This window comes from Pseudochaenichthys georgianus, chromosome 17 (assembly GCF_902827115.2).
Source record: "Pseudochaenichthys georgianus chromosome 17, fPseGeo1.2, whole genome shotgun sequence".
NCBI lineage: Eukaryota > Metazoa > Chordata > Actinopteri > Perciformes > Channichthyidae > Pseudochaenichthys > Pseudochaenichthys georgianus.
Genome location: NC_047519.1, coordinates 39,127,031 through 39,144,148, shown reverse-complemented (window position 1 = coordinate 39,144,148; position 17,118 = coordinate 39,127,031). Strand labels below are relative to the sequence as shown.

Sequence of the window (17,118 nt, the reverse complement as noted above, 5' to 3'; positions counted from 1 at the left end):
AAGTCTCTCGGGTGGGGGGGGGGGCGGACAGACATTGTAGTTGTTATTCGGGGAGCAATAGAAATTCTCGGACCCCGGTATTTTCCGTGCAGCTGTCAGAGCCGCACTGAAATGTGCTTTATTGAAACAGGTGGCGCTAACGAGGCTCGGCTGCTGCTGACAGCCAGCATAAGTCTCCATTCACACCTACTGTGCATGAGAAAGGAGGGGGGGGGGGGTTTAAAAGAGGATTTGGTGAAAGCTATCCGACAGATAGAGGTCTTCTTCATCTGGAGCTAAATGAGGGGATTATGCGATGGAGCTGAGGGGGGCTTCGGTCTCTTTTTAGAGCCGCTCACGCCGGTAATAAGTATTAATTAACATGTCAGGTGGGCTGTGATGGGTTTTCTAAAGCGCTGGGAAAGTTTGTGCGTAGTTAACAATTGATGGGACAGGTATTTAGGGTTTAAGTACTAATACAATTTAAGTAAAACAACGACTTTTGTTGTACCAGTAGATTTGTCTATTATAGAGATATTCTATATATTTTATATTATAGAATATGCAGTTAAATTACTATTTTAGGGATGGATCAAATCAATTCAATCTAATTTATTCCAATCTAATTATCAACCCTCTCTCTTTCCAATTCTCTTCCTGGCTGTGACAGTTTTATTTTACCACTATTATTATTATTATTATTATTATTGAGAGAGAATGTGCTAACTTATTCTATACATTTTATATTATAGAATATGCAGTACAAGAAAAAGATTGATGTTAACATGTATAAAATATACTTCAACTTATATGTGGTATGTCCTTTAACAAGCTGCTGAGACGTGTGATCAAATCAAATCAAAATGTATCATCGCCCCACATCACAAGAAATGCCTCAAAGGGCTGAACAAAGAAAATACAAAAACAAAATGCAAACGCATGAAAATTATGAAAACATTATACAACAACTCTTGCCATGGGATAAAAGCATGTGACTGAAGTGATGGTAATGTAGATTGAAACGAGGTGATGGAAATTAGTTTACAAGGAAGACAGATGGGTTTTGAATTTGCTTTTAAAGGAGTCAACGGAAATAGCTTTGCGGATCTCAAAGTCAATGTAATCTAATGATCAACTCTCACTTCTTTCCAATTCTCCCCCTTCTTTCTGTCCCAGAGCTCAGAACATGTTCCGCCAGGCGATGCGTTCTCCCGTCATCATGTTCCACGTTATCCCGACATCAATGAAGACGCACTACGAGCAGATGTCCCACGCCGAGAGGAACCCTGCGTACGTGTCGGGACGTTTCAGCCCGACTCTCTCTCCGGGAGCACCGTGTCCGGAAACGATCACGCCCCACACAGGATGTCCCGACACGGATCTCAAACGCACCCACACTCCCATCAGCCCCATCCTCAAACCCATCCCCAACCCCATCCCAACCCCATCCCCAACCCCATCCTCAAACCCATCCTCAAACCCAACCCCAACCCCAACCCCAACCCCATCCTCATCCTCAACCCCATCCTCAACCCCATCTTCAACCCCATCCTCCAGCAGATCAGACTGAGGGTTTCCCCGCTATGGCTCACCCGGTGGGCAACGCAGCCAAGCCTCCCACAGGACACACGCCCCTCCCTCAGAGGGGGCTGAACGCCACGCCAACGGGAGGGTTCACCAAAAAGGTCGGGAGGAGGCTCAACATCCAGCTAAAGAAAGGTGAGCTGGGGCAAAGGATTTCTTTAGTGCCCAGAGAGGCTGCGATTCTCAGTCAACACACATTTGAAATATTTTGTTTGTTCGTTCACACAAAGGTCATGTTTTTGCCACAACACACATATTTTTAGGCCCAACCGGGATGTAAGCATTGCAAGGTTTCCCTCGACAACATGCCAATGGGATTTTCTATTGGATTTTGGAATATTGCTAAAAATATAATCTGTGGCAAACACACGTTTATGCTACTTAGAAGTTTTGTTCAGCAGGAACTACATCACGGTCACATGACTTCACGTCACCACCGCTAAGCTAATGGTGGCTAATGTTGGGCTATAAAGGAACTACATCACGGTCACATGACTTCACGTGACCACCGCTAAGCTAATGGTGGCTAATGTTGGGCTATAAAGGAACTACAGCACGGTCACATGACTTCACGTCACCACCGCTAAGCTAAAGGTGGCTAATGTTGGGCTATAAAGGAACTACATCACGGTCACATGACTTCACGTCACCACCGCTAAGCTAAAGGTGGCTAATGTTGGGCTATAAAGGAACTACAGCACGGTCACATGACTTCACGTCACCACCGCTAAGCTAAAGGTGGCTAATGTTGGGCTATAAAGGAACTACAGCACGGTCACATGACTTCACGTCACCACCGCTAAGCTAAAGCTAGCTAATGTTGGGCTATAAAGGAACTACAGCACGGTCACATGACTTCACGTCACCACCGCTAAGCTAAAGGTGGCTAATGTTGGGCTATAAAGGAACTACAGCACGGTCACATGACTTCACGTCACCACCGCTAAGCTAAAGGTGGCTAATGTTGGGCTATAAAGGAACTACACCACGGTCACATGACGTCACGTCACCACCGCTAAGCTAAAGCTAGCTAATGTTCGGCGTGATGACGTTTAGTAGTCGTAAGTAGACACTTGTTTGCAACCACAGACACTTGAACACTTCAGCTTGTGTTGCCCACAGACACTCATTAAAAAAACATTGACTTCCAGACGAGAGAGCCCAAAAGTGCTAAAATGCTGACTCATGTCACGGTTGAAGACCTATTCCTGCACCACTCTTTAGGGCAATCTCCTGCGACAGGCAGCACATGATTGATAAGTCCATCTTTAGTTTCTCTTCAAACGCAGAATCATTTGAAACTTCCTTTATCTAAAAAGTTCTTCTTTGTTATTGTGGAAAAAAACCTCCCGACATTATATTACATCATTCTGTTTTGGAAGTATCATCTAATTCTTTCCTGAGGGTCTGTGAAAATCTCTCTCTCTCTCTCTCTCTCTCTCTCTCTCTCTCTCTCGCTCTCTCTCTCTCTCTCTCTCTCTCTCTCTCTCATGCTTTGCATTCATCAGGCTTTACACATTATAGAGGGATGCTAGTGTTTCTATTCCAACTGAATAAACAAGCAATGTCCCAACTCCCATCCTGGCACATCAAAAACAAGAGTCGGAACCGTTTGAGGAGAAAAGGCTCAGACTTGGTTACAAGCAGAGTGTGAGAGCGATGATGTAACAGGCACGCAGAGTTGAGCATACTGATGCGTCCAGGAGCTGGAAACTCAGAGGAATAAAACTTTGGTGACATCTCCTCGGCGGAGGCTCTGACTGACAGCTGGCACAGGTGGAGCAACCCTCTGCCAACAGGAGAGCAGGTGCCAGGTCTCAGGGCCAGAGAGCTTGTTGCTAAGCAGCCGCTGGAGCCTGTGTGCTGTCAAATGCCGAAGCAAAGAGTCTGACAGGGCTGCACCATATGCCAGTTGAAGTCCCCCCCCCCCTCTCTTGGGGCTAGCATGAAGCCAGAACATAACACATGAAAACACGCAGCTGGTTGATGCATATTCCATCCCAGCTGACGGCTACTTCCACTTGTTCCTCCATCCTATGCTGCGTCTCAAGTCGCCTACTTTATGGGCTGGTTTGAGTGGAGTAGTGCATCCGATAGAAAAGTAGTGCACTAGGAGAAACACCTATAACGCTCAAACATGTATTGTGGACCGCTGGGACACTTCTCAAGCTCAACAACTGCCATCTTGGCTACGTAGCGCAAGTCGTAGGATTAGCCACGTTAGCAGTTGCTCTGGTAAACACGGCACTTGAATAATAGTATACATTTTGTTTCACTATTCGATTAACACACTACTACAGTTGTGTTCAACAAAATAAGCCTTTGTTGATTATTAGGGGTGGATGAGTAGTATGTAACGATTTTAGTACCGTGAACGATCCTTGGTTGGTAGCTAGCTTATCGTCAATACTGCTGAGCGCACAGCAGGCGTGTAACGTATTTAGACACAGCTACAACACATCATTATGTAAGTGTACACAACATGGCACTTTCTGTAAGGGAAGTAATTTGAAATTTGAGCCCCAATACGTGCGTTGGTCGCTGAAGAAAGTGGGTACTATACTTCTGTTCTAGTCCTCGACTCATTTAGGCCCAAACAATCATTGTTCCATTAGGCGCTTTCACACAAGAGTACTTTTCCCAGGAATAGGAACTTTCATTTCCCCGGAACTATCTAGTAAATCGCGTTTCACAAGTCCCTGAGGGAGGATTACGCAAATGAAGCCGCTGACGTCACACTATTCTTCTGCTGCTTTGGGTTTACTGGCAGGCCGCAAACAACTTCACGGCGTATACTGCCACCCTAAGTCCCGGAGCCCCCCGGAGTCCGGGACTTAGGTGGCAGTAAGAAATCGCCACCCGAAGCCCCGGGTAAATCGCCAATCCAGAAGACCGACACCTCCTCATAACTCCAACCGATCCCACGTTTTATTTGTGTTGTTTCCATACTTTAGTGTCCTCTCCGTTGTTGCGCTGGGCTTAATGCTAATAATGCTAATAAATGCTAATGCGAGGAAATGAATGACGGCTTCACAAAAACTTTCAGAGTTTTACGGGGCGTGGTTTGCAATTCGCCCAGCCAATCAGAAAGGGATACCTTTTCTCCCCAGGAAACTAAAAGGTTCCCGAAAAAAAAGATATTTGTTGTTAGGAACGCAACCTCCCAGGAACTATCGGAACTATTCTGGGAAAAGTACTCCGGTGTGGAAAGCGCCTAATAACTAAAATATATTAGTGCAAATAATGAGTTACTATCCCTTCTGTAAATAAATAGGGTTAAAAAGCTGAATCCAGAGTTAACTTTTGGCTTCATACATTTTATTGAACCATGACCAGAATATCAGAGGCGGGGCTTAAGGAAATCCAAGTGTGCATAGTCTATGGGCCCAAAGAGCCTGGATGGTCTGGGAACTTTTTGAATCTACAGCTGGTCCACTTTACCACTTTATGCGCCACTCAGCAACCAGTTTCTCTTTATACATCCTAGCTTGAGACGCATCTCTGGTTTTGCTTTATCAAACATCTCAAGTACTTTTATCTGCCAGGAGATCTGTTATGTTCTCATTCAAGATGTTATCGTCTCCCACCTTTTGTTTGTGTTGTTGAAGCAGGATTACCAGCGACTCCCCAAGAGGCTGTTTGGCGACTCTGTGTTGTTTCTGAGTACCGACTTAAGCCCACAGCTTGAGCGCAGATTAAACTCCCTGCCATTGTTTATGAGCTTGCAATCGGACACCGGTCTCGTCGCAAGCCCGTTGAATATTAAAATCAATCAAAGAATCCCATTCCGCACAGGAAATTGATTCGTAGGTACGTCTGCAATCAGAGGCTAATGCGAGTTTTAAAATGATGCTCGTCCTCGTTTAAAGCCGGGAACACTGCAGGCATTTACCGGAGGCCATTACGCCTCGTCTGCCTGCAGGAAGTTGATTGGCTCATCAATGCAGGGGATTAGTTTAGAGGATGTGAAACAGAATCGCTAAGTGTTCTGCTTCCCTTGCTCAGTCTCACAGGCAGCGGGGATTAGGGCCAGTCCTCTGATTCTGCAGGAGCGCTGATTGTTTCTATATTCACTTTGTTTCTCTACAAAGTCTCTGATCAAGAAGCACCTTGATCAGAGCGCTCAGAGGGCAGCGTGCTTCCAGGTGGGATGCTTTTTGGAGACGGGTGGTCTTTAGTGTGTTTTGATTGATAACTTGTTGAGGAGGCGTATGGCGCAGTGGGTAGTGCGTTGGTTTTTCGGAACAGGGGGTTACAGGTTCAAACCCCACTGCAGTCAGCATGGCGTTGTGTCCCTGGCGAGACACTTCACCCCAAATTGCTATGTTTAGTCGCTTTACAAGTAATGTAATGTTGACAGATGCGGAAATCTGGAATAAAAACAACTATGACTTATCGTGATCTTAGTTTTCCCTCCGTAACCACGGACAGTGTAATTTGTTCTTACTACTTTTGATTTTTATTTTTGGGTTCAATTAAATATCAGACAAAAGCACCGTACGTTTCGGACTATAAAGCGCACCTGCATATGAGCCGCCGCAGCAGCTAAATTGTCCGTCTGTCTTGCTCTCGTTCTGTCCTCTCGTTCCGCTTTTACTTTGGCGCGCTACCTGTCTCACTCTTTTCCCGGCCTCCAGCTTTTCCTGCTGGAGCCCGCCGCTTAAAGGTGGGGGGCGCGGACCGTCATAGAGCCCATAGCGTTAAAGGGTGGTTAATTTTACCTGTAAAATCCATAGATTTAGGAGGTTCCCTAGTGGCCGTTAGCTGTAACAAAAGAATGGGGGGAAAAGTCGCGGCTTATAGTCCGAAAAATACGGTACTACAAGTCTGACCTTATTTTACTGGCAGCTTGTGATTGTTTGTCGTATAACTTAAAAGCATTAAATTGGTCTTCGCTCACAAAATATCCCACTCCGATTATTCACTATTAATCTACTTGATCTCTCCGCTGACAGTGTATCTTCATTTCCTGTATTTAACTTTCTTAATATTAGGAAATTGTTAGGATTCACGACAGACAGGCCTGTGTTGCTGCTTCCTAATGATAACATCTTGAGGCAAACACTTGCTGATACATACAAACTAAATCAAACGGAATTACAATGTGAAGTATGTACAGCTCGATGCTGGTTTAGTGGGGACTGCTTGTGGTGCCGTTTGTTGTAAAATGGATACAGAAAGAAAAACTCTAATTCAGAAAAGAGGATGGGAAAACATTTGAAAAAGGTTGCGCAACACATCTCATAGAATAGCTTCTTGCATGCTGTTCTCTTTTGCACTCTTCGAAAGTGTAACGCTGTCCAGCGGGACCAAACAGTCAGCGGTGGACATTCTGGAAGTTCACTTTCCGTGTGTTCGATGGAAAGGCACGTTGTTCCCGTCGTAACTGCTGGTCTCAGCATTTTACTCTTGGAATGAGTTGCAACTTTTATGATCACGAATGGATTGTTTCTCCAGGTGTTTTCCGAACATCCTGACGTGCTACTGATTTATTACTGCGAAACAAACGGACGATGTAATTGATCAAAGCCAGCTAAATAGAAACGTTCACATTAGTTTGAGCTGCAGATGGAGAGGAGACGCTTCAGATTCTGCCTCCAGATAACACCTGACTCCACCATCAGACCTCCTCTCCTCTCCTCACACCTCCTCTCCTCTCCCCTCCTCACGCCTCCTCTCCTCTCCCCTCCTCACGCCTCCTCTCCTCTCCCTTCCTCACACCTCCTCTCCTCTCCCCTCCTCACGCCTCCTCTCCTCTCCCCTCAGGTCCAGAGGGACTCGGCTTCAGTATAACTTCTCGAGACGTTCCCATCGGCGGCTCGGCGCCCATCTACGTGAAGAACATTCTTCCTCGGGGAGCTGCTATCCAAGATGGCCGCCTCAAAGCAGGGGACAGGCTGCTGGAGGTGAGAAAGTGAACGTGCAGTCAAACTAAACGCATCTCTAATGGTGATTTCCATCTACCTTTTTTAAATGGGCATCTTATAATCAAATCAAATAAATGTTTACACTCACTTTATACTCTTGACCTTGTGCAAATATTTTGAAAAACATTGATTCTATGGAGTTAATGCACAGAACTATAAAGCCTTTGAATTACAGGTTTATGTTTAACTCTAATCTTGATGATCGATGCATTGGACAACGACTTAAATGTAATTGAAAAGTTAAAATGTTCTGCTTTTATCTGGTTTAAAACATTCCAATAAGCACATATAACTAATATCCCGGTGGACGGGGCGGGGGGGTTGGGAGAAAGACCCTATGGACGCGCTCGTGAACTGTCAACGGGGGGTACACTGTGGACCTCTGTCGCCTTGTCAGCGCAACTTACACGATGCCGTTTAAAAAATATAATAATAAAGGGCGGTGCCGGCCGTCAGCGAACCGAGCCGGTTCAGCATAGTCTCAATTTGTGGGATGCGGGACAATGGATAAAAATGCTGAGTCTGCTGTCCCGTACAGAGTGGGACACCTCGGCCCCCTACCCACGCTTCAAATCAAGAAGCTTGAGCTGTTCTTATTATAATTACTGTGAAATGTGTTGTGTTTTCGTCATTATTACAACAAATACACACTTGAAACTGATAACACTGGCAATGATTTTATATTTATTAGACCAGGGGTGTCAAACTCAATTTCATCGCGGGCCACATCAGCTTATGGTTACACTCAAAGGCCGGTTGTAACTTTAAGACGATATAAAATATATATAAATATATCATATATATAAATAATGTATTATATTACATCATTGCCTCTGCATTGGATTATCATCGATAGTGTAATAACTTCATAATTAACTTACGTCTGAAAGCAGAAGTCTAGGGCAAATAATTGCAAGTCTCTTCAGTGCGTAGGTCCCAAAATGATTTAAAAAGAAAAAGCCAAATTCTGGAGAAAAAAGAAAATAGAAGTGACATTTTGAAATACAAATCTAATTCTGAGAAAAAGGAATTCTATGAAAAATGCATATTTTGAAGAAAAAAAGGGCAAATTCTGAGAAAAAAAGTCATATTTGAGATGCATTGTGGGACATGTAGTTTATGGGGCAACGTGCTTCTTGCAGCATGTAACCAGTATAATAAACATATTATATTCTTTGCAAGCTCTTGTGGGGCCACATAAAATGAAGTTGCGGGCCGAATGTGGCCCCCGGGCCTTGAGTTTGACACCCATGTATTAGACTATTAAAAAAAAATCATGATTCAAAAAAGTGGGGGCTCCAAATTCGTGAGGGGACGGCGACCCCCCCACGTCTACACCACTGTATACGTGTATGTGAACCCTGACCGTGTGTCCCGTGCAGGTGAACGGAGTGGACCTGAACGGACGGACCCAGGAGGAAGTGGTGTCTCTGCTTCGAGCCACACCCATGGGGGGGGCTGTGGTACTGCTGGTTCTTCGGCAGGAGGACACCTTCCTCCCCAGAGAAGTGGTGCGTTCATCATCATCATCCTCCACCTTCCTCAGAACGTTCCGTCGACCCTTCATCGCGTCAGCGTCACACACATCCCTTCATGACACACATACAGTCCCCTGTGCATGGATGGGTATTGTGTGTGTGTGTGTGTGTGTGTGTGTGTGTGTGTGTGTGTGTGTGTGTGTGTTGTGTGTGTGTGTGTGTGTGTTGTGTGTGTGTGTGTGTGTGTGTGGTGTGTGTGTGTGTGTGTGTGTTTGTGTGTGTGTGGTGTGTGTGTGTGTGTGTGTGTGTGTGTGTGTGTGTGTGGTGTGTGTGTGTGTGTGTGTGTGTGTGTGTGTGTGTGTGTATGTGTATCAGACAGCAGAAGTAAAGTGCAGATCAAACACTCGCCGCTATGTGCGATATTATTATTATTGATAACGTGCGATTACGGATCTGCCACTACGTTTTTTTTTGCACTACTAAATACTGTTAATATTCACATTAATGATGTGTCTGTTTCCTGTAGATAATTAATTACTAGTCTACGGCACTGTTAGTGTACAGTTTCACTATTATGCTGCTGGGTTTATTGTATAGTTGTAACTCTGGCACAACAGTTTCCTTCGGGATTAATAAAGTCTTATCTTATCCATCTCTCTATTAAAAAATAAAAATGATAACTCGGTATGCACAGGTTATTAATAATGAAAAACACATTGAGTTAAACAAAAAAATAGCACATAAGTAAACCATGGTAAAGAAAGTAGCAGTATTTTTCTTTTTTTTAAAGGGGCCATATGCATTTAAAGAGGTAGCTGGTACTGTTGAGAGAAACATACATGGGACTCGGGGATATAGCACAACGGTCTGTTTTTCTTTATCCGTCACCCTCCCTTTCGACCTCTTCCTTCCTCTCTCCTCGTTCCCCTCTCCCTCTCTCTGCTGCTCCGTCTCTCGCTGCGCGTCTCCTCCTCTCCTCCTCTCCAGATGGATGGATGTTGGGATGAACAGACAGACGCAGGGCAGACTGAAAAACACACTTGGCTTGAATATCAATACGGACCAAAAAACTCCCACATTACGTCTTACACACAATTACACCGGGCCTTTGTGTCGCTGCTGCCGTCACTCAGTCCGGACAGATGTCACTCTGAGCTTCAGTAATTCAGGCACACATTACATTAGTGCGTTTGTTACAACCGCTTGCTTTCTTTACGGTTGTGTTTAACATGATGCCAGATGGTATGCGTAATTACCTTGGATCAACCACATATGGCAACGTCTAAGTTGTAATGGTCAACGCAAAATCAAGGCGGCAGAACACTAAAGCCTAATCGCGTATATATACATCTATATATATATATACATCTATATATATATACATCTATATATATATATTCTTTCAGCATTGGCAAGCTTTTAATCAACGCTTCTCTGCTATCTCTCCTGGCTTTAACGCTTCTTCGAGTTGCAACATGAGTTATGGCCGCAAACAGCCTTTAAAACCCCCCTCTGTTGTCGTAAGGAATGGTCTCACCCAGCCAGCACCCTCCTCATCATTAGAGGCACAAGCAGCAGTTTGCCTGCAAGGAGTGTCAATCAAACGGCTGATTGGTGACAATTATCACAGCAGGAGACGCAGAGACCCGATTGGCTGCCTGTCGCCACGGGCCCGGTTTGATGCGAGGAAGCGCCCATGGTCGATACTCATCTTCAGATTAGAGCGCTGGCTTTCTGAGTCCAGCTGACTCTGCATGGCTGCTAGTTAGACGGCAGGATTGATCTGATCTGTGGTCGTAAGCCGGGGAGAGGGAGAGGGAGAGGGAGAGGGAGAGGGAGAGGGAGAGGGAGAGGGAGAGGGGAGAGGGGAGAGGGGAGAGGGAGATGAGGTCCAGCGAACAAAATGAGCAGCGAGTCGTTATCCAAAGCTTTGTGCAGGCTAAGCATTTTCCATGGGTTTCAGAGAGAGGGCGGAAAAAATAGCGTGTCATTTAATGAAAATATAGCAATACGTACTTTGTAAAGTAGTAAAAACAAAAGTTAGACTAGGGCTGCACGATTTTGGGAAAAAAACTTTTCTGACAGCTATTGCGATTCGAAATTGCGATATTTGTTTCTAAGCGACCCAACGGAAGTTTATTGTAAAATGCGACCATAACTCCGGCTAGGAAGGTCGCATCAACGTACTCCCGTCTCTAGCACCCCGCAGCCCGAGCTACGAGTGAAAGAACTACACTTACATGAAACTTCCGTTGGGTTGCTTTAAAGTCGAGCTTCAGTTTAAGACTCGCCCTGTAGTAGAAACACGTGATGGAGCATTGCTAACCTGACTAGATGGTTCACCAAACCATCTAAAGCTCCATTGGAAGCCATTTGGAAAGGGCCGGCACTTTCAGAAGCACTTGGCAGGTGATTGGATCAATCTGTCTATCACCTGCTATCATGGGCCAATTCTGATTGGTTAACAATGGCTGGCACATGTGGAGCACAGCACTTCTGATTGGTTAACAATGGCTGGTACATGTGGAGCACAGCACTTCTGATTGGTGTGGATGACTGACACACAAGAAAAAAAAAATGTGCGATTTTGATTTAAAATCGATGAATCGTTCAGCCCTAGACACGCTTTTTAAAAAGAAAACGCGCTTCTTTCCTTGGCCAATCAGTTTGATTAAAAATGGCAGCTACTGAGCTTAATACATTAGCCCTAATGGAGTGTAATGAAAAACACAAAGTCAACAGCTGTTGTATTATATACATTAATTTGTGTTGTTGGTCCTTTAGCTATTTGACAAGCTGGACTTTCTATTTGAAGACATTTCTAAAAATGTATTAAACCAAATAATGTAATGAAATACAATTAGTTATTAAGCTTTCCACATGAATGGTACTCCAACAAAATACTTGCTATGTGCATTGCTATAACTACACTAGTATGCTTTGTTTAGACTTCCTATTTGATCACCTTTTTTGGACATTTAATTTAATCATTTAATCATGACATTAGTTACTAAGAATTGCCAATGCACATTTAAATTACATTAATGCATTGCACATTTAAGCAAAATCACTTTTTGTTTTTTTATGAAGTAAAACCCCAGCCTATTATTTTTGGATTGATCTAATTTATTAGATTTTTGTAAGATTATATATACACACACGTCAGTTTTAAATCAAAGTTAAGATTGAGTTAATTGCCTCAAAAGATTATTCAGCTTCAGGTTATTTATTTGTACCCGTAGGTGCATTTTGTTGGCAGAGAAAAAGACAAGGGATCCATCCAGACACTACGAACACACACCAGACACATCTCTAATACAAGGACTCGAGTACAAGTATACCCTGCTCAACCAAATCTCCAAATATTTCAGAAACATTTTAAGAAGGAAAACTCTGTGTGACACTTAATGTGTGCAACAGCTGCTGGGATAAAACTGTTTGTATACCGCTTCGTTCTACTCTTTGGGACGAGTAACCTCCGGCCCGAAGGAGAAGCTTCTGCGCACACTTCCCAGCACCCATCTGTCTGCTGGGATGGATCATGTTCTCATTCTGCATCTCCCTTTACTCGTCCCACTGCTTCCAGTTATCCATAAGCCTTTCCACAGCTTCTTGTTTTCTTTAAAGAGTCCCTATCATGCTTTTCGGTTTATTCGTTTCCTATAGTGTTTAATATATATGTTTGTGTGCCTGTAAATGGTCTGCAAAGTAGAGACACTACATACTGATATACACCTGAACATCAGCAGGAGAGGACTCTTTAAAGTAGAGACACTACATACTGATATACACCTGAACATCAGCAGGAGAGGACTCTTTAAAATAGAGACACTACATACTGATATACACCTGAACATCAGCAGGAGAGGACTCTTTAAAGTAGAGACACTACATACTGATATACACCTGAACATCAGCAGGAGAGGACTCTTTAAAGTAGAGACACTACATACTGATATACACCTGAACATCAGCAGGAGAGGACTCTTTAAAATAGAGACACTACATACTGATATACACCTGAACATCAGCAGGAGAGGACTCTTTAAAGTAGAGACACTACATACTGATATACACCTGAACATCAGCAGGAGAGGACTCTTTAAAGTAGAGACACTACATACTGATATACACCTGAACACCAGCAGGAGAGGACTCTTTAAAGTAGAGACACTACATACTGATATACACCTGAACATCAGCAGGAGAGGACTCTTTAAAGTAGAGACACTACATACTGATATACACCTGAACATCAGTAGGAGAGGACTCTTTAAAGTAGAGGCACTACAAACTGATATACACCTGAACATCAGCAGGAGAGGACTCTTTAAAGTAGAGACACTACATACTGATATACACCTGAACATCAGCAAGAGAGGACTCTTTAAAGTAGAGACACTACATACTGATATACACCTGAACATCAGCAGGAGAGGACTCTTTAAAATAGAGACACTACATACTGATATACACCTGAACATCAGCAGGAGAGGACTCTTTAAAGTAGAGACACTACATACTGATATACACCTGAACATCAGCAGGAGAGGACTCTTTAAAGTAGAGACACTACATACTGATATACACCTGAACACCAGCAGGAGAGGACTCTTTAAAGTAGAGACACTACATACTGATATACACCTGAACATCAGCAGGAGAGGACTCTTTAAAGTAGAGACACTACATACTGATATACACCTGAACATCAGTAGGAGAGGACTCTTTAAAGTAGAGGCACTACAAACTGATATACACCTGAACATCAGCAGGAGAGGACTCTTTAAAGTAGAGACACTACATACTGATATACACCTGAACATCAGCAGGAGAGGACTCTTTAAAGTAGAGACACTACATACTGATATACACCTGAACATCAGCAGGAGAGGACTCTTTAAAGTAGAGACACTACATACTGATATACACCTGAACATCAGCAGGAGAGGACTCTTTAAAGTAGAGACACTACATACTGATATACACCTGAACATCAGCAGGAGAGGACTCTTTAAAGTAGAGACACTACATACTGATATACACACCTGAACATCAGCAGGAGAGGACTCTTTAAAGTAGAGACACTACAAACTGATACACACCTGAACATCAGCAGGAGAGGACTCTTTAAAGTAGAGACACTACATACTGATATACACACCTGAACATCAGCAGGAGAGGACTCTTTAAAGTAGAGACACTACAAACTGATACACACCTGAACATCAGCAGGAGAGGACTCTTTAAAGTAGAGGCACTACAAACTGATATACACCTGAACATCAGCAGGAGAGGACTCTTTAAAGTAGAGACACTACATACTGATATACACCTGAACATCAGCAGGAGAGGACTCTTTAAAGTAGAGACACTACATACTGATATACACCTGAACATCAGCAGGAGAGGACTCTTTAAAGTAGAGACACTACATACTGATATACACCTGAACATCAGCAGGAGAGGACTCTTTAAAGTAGAGACACTACATACTGATATACACCTGAACATCAGCAGGAGAGGACTCTTTAAAGTAGAGGCACTACAAACTGATATACACCTGAACATCAGCAGGAGAGGACTCTTTAAAGTATAGACACTACATACTGATATACACACCTGAACATCAGCAGGAGAGGACTCTTTAAAGTAGAGACACTACAAACTGATACACACCTGAACATCAGCAGGAGATGACTCTTTAAAGTAGAGACACTACATACTGATATACACACCTGAACATCAGCAGGAGAGGACTCTTTAAAGTAGAGACACTACAAACTGATACACACCTGAACATCAGCAGGAGAGGACTCTTTAAAGTAGAGACACTACATACTGATATACACACCTGAACATCAGCAGGAGAGGACTCTTTAAAGTAGAGACACTACAAACTGATATACACCTGAACATCAGCAGGAGAGGACTCTTTAAAGTATAGACACTACATACTGATATACACCTGGACATCAGCAGGAGAGGACTCTTTAAAGTAGAGACACTACATACTGATATACACCTGAACATCAGCAGGAGAGGACTCTTTAAAGTAGAGACACTACATACTGATATACACCTGAACATCAGCAGGAGAGGACTCTTTAAAGTAGAGGCACTACATACTGATATACACCTGAACATCAGCAGGAGAGGACTCTTTAAAGTAGGGACACTACATACTGATATACACCTGAACATCATCAGGAGAGGACTCTTTAAAGTAGAGACACTACATACTGATATACACCTGAACATCAGCAGGAGAGGACTCTTTAAAGTAGAGACACTACATACTGATATACACCTGAACATCAGCAGGAGAGGACTCTTTAAAGTAGAGACACGGCATACTGATATACACCTGAACATCAGCAGGAGAGGACTCTTTAAAGTAGAGACGCTACATACTGATATACACCTGAACATCAGCAGGAGAGGACTCTTTAAAGTAGAGACACTACATACTGATATACACCTGAACATCAGCAGGAGAGGACTCTTTAAAGTAGAGACACTACATACTGATATACACCTGATCATCAGCAGGAGAGGACTCTTTAAAGTAGAGACACTACATACTGATATACACCTGAACATCAGCAGGAGAGGACTCTTTAAAGTAGAGACACTACATACTGATATACACCTGAACATCAGCAGGAGAGGACTCTTTAAAATAGAGACACTACATACTGATATACACCTGGACATCAGCAGGAGAGGACTCTTTAAAGTAGAGACACTACATACTGATATACACCTGATCATCAGCAGGAGAGGACTCTTTAAAGTAGAGACACTACATACTGATATACACCTGAACATCAGCAGGAGAGGACTCTTTAAAGTAGAGACACTACATACTGATATACACACCTGAACATCAGCAGGAGAGGACTCTTTAAAGTAGAGACACTACATACTGATATACACCTGAACATCAGCAGGAGAGGACTCTTTGAAGTAGAGACACTACATACTGATATACACCTGAACATCAGCAGGAGAGGACTCTTTAAAGTAGAGACACTACAAACTGATATACACCTGAACATCAGCAGGAGAGGACTCTTTAAAGTAGAGACACTACATACTGATACACACCTGCACATCAGCATAGGGCCCCTTTAATGTTCACTTGTTCCAGTGAATAAATATGTTTTGCTTGAATAATTGTGTTTCTTCTTCATCCTCTAGAACGCTGAGCCGCAGATGCAGAGCCCCAGAGATTTGGTAAGACCCCAACACCACCCTGCACTTTAATCCACTTCCTGCTTCTTAACAGATCCTCCTCCTTAAATTAGCCTGGATATTATTCATCTCTGCATCTAGAAACACCGACACTTTCATCATGACTCGGTTGGGATTTAAACGGAAGTTCATGCACGCATTTAGGGAATCGACTAGTAGCTGGTCTATTAAAGTGTCGGTCGCTGGTGCTGCATACACTTGTTAGTCAGTAACACTAATTTCAATCTCCATCCAGAGTTGCTCCAACACATCACAATTCCACGGTTCATCAGTATGGACTGTTGGAGCCGCAGAATAATCCACTCCATCACTCTCTCAGAGAAGGTGGAAACACAGGGGAGTTGGCTGTATTTCTCGGCTGTGGATAAGGTTGTCAGTCTGGCCGTTGTACCGCAGCCTCGCTCTCAAATGTGAGGTGAATTACAAACAGTCGCTTAGTTTCTGTTTGACTTTTTTTAGGGGGAAACTGCAGTCAGTGCACATAATCTTTGACACATGAGCTATAATCGAGACATTTGCCTTTGTACAGCCTAATATATCACGCCAGCAACATCTGATCGAAAGCAGATACACACGCCTAGTTAAGTCATTATTTAGCTGTTTTCTATCTACTAGTATATGCATACTTGTTAAAACATTGTAACCTGAATCTTTACACACATCTTTTCACATAAACGTATAACTGATAAGAGTGAAGACTCTCTGCTAGGTGGAGGAGATAGAAAGTCAGAGACGGTGACAATACAGTTTTTTAAGAAGACGATTTGTGGATCCATCCAAATGAAAGGATACATAAGGATGGATAATGGCTGTGCTTTAGCGAATACGGTGGCTTACAATGTGACAGTACTCTTGAATTCACTTGTTTTTCTCCTTGGCCACGACTTTTAATT

The 17,118-nt window shown here is 43.4% G+C and overlaps 2 protein-coding genes across 2 annotated transcripts in view; both read left to right on the top strand.

The window, feature by feature from the left end:
• LOC139435662 (partitioning defective 3 homolog) overlaps positions 1 to 1,640 on the top strand; it is a 159,727-nt gene extending 158,087 nt beyond the window's left edge. The window contains exon 9 of the mRNA XM_071206407.1: positions 1,156 to 1,640. Coding sequence (XP_071062508.1) covers positions 1,156 to 1,549 — 394 coding nt within the window. The 3' untranslated portion in view covers positions 1,550 to 1,640. The remainder of the gene's footprint in view (positions 1 to 1,155) is intronic.
• LOC117462638 (partitioning defective 3 homolog) overlaps positions 1,563 to 17,118 on the top strand; it is a 136,416-nt gene continuing 120,860 nt past the window's right edge. Inside the window, exons 1-4 of the mRNA XM_071206406.1 lie at positions 1,563 to 1,698; positions 7,330 to 7,469; positions 8,873 to 9,001; positions 16,172 to 16,207. Of these exons, the coding sequence (XP_071062507.1) occupies positions 1,563 to 1,698; positions 7,330 to 7,469; positions 8,873 to 9,001; positions 16,172 to 16,207 (441 nt within the window). The remainder of the gene's footprint in view (positions 1,699 to 7,329; positions 7,470 to 8,872; positions 9,002 to 16,171; positions 16,208 to 17,118) is intronic.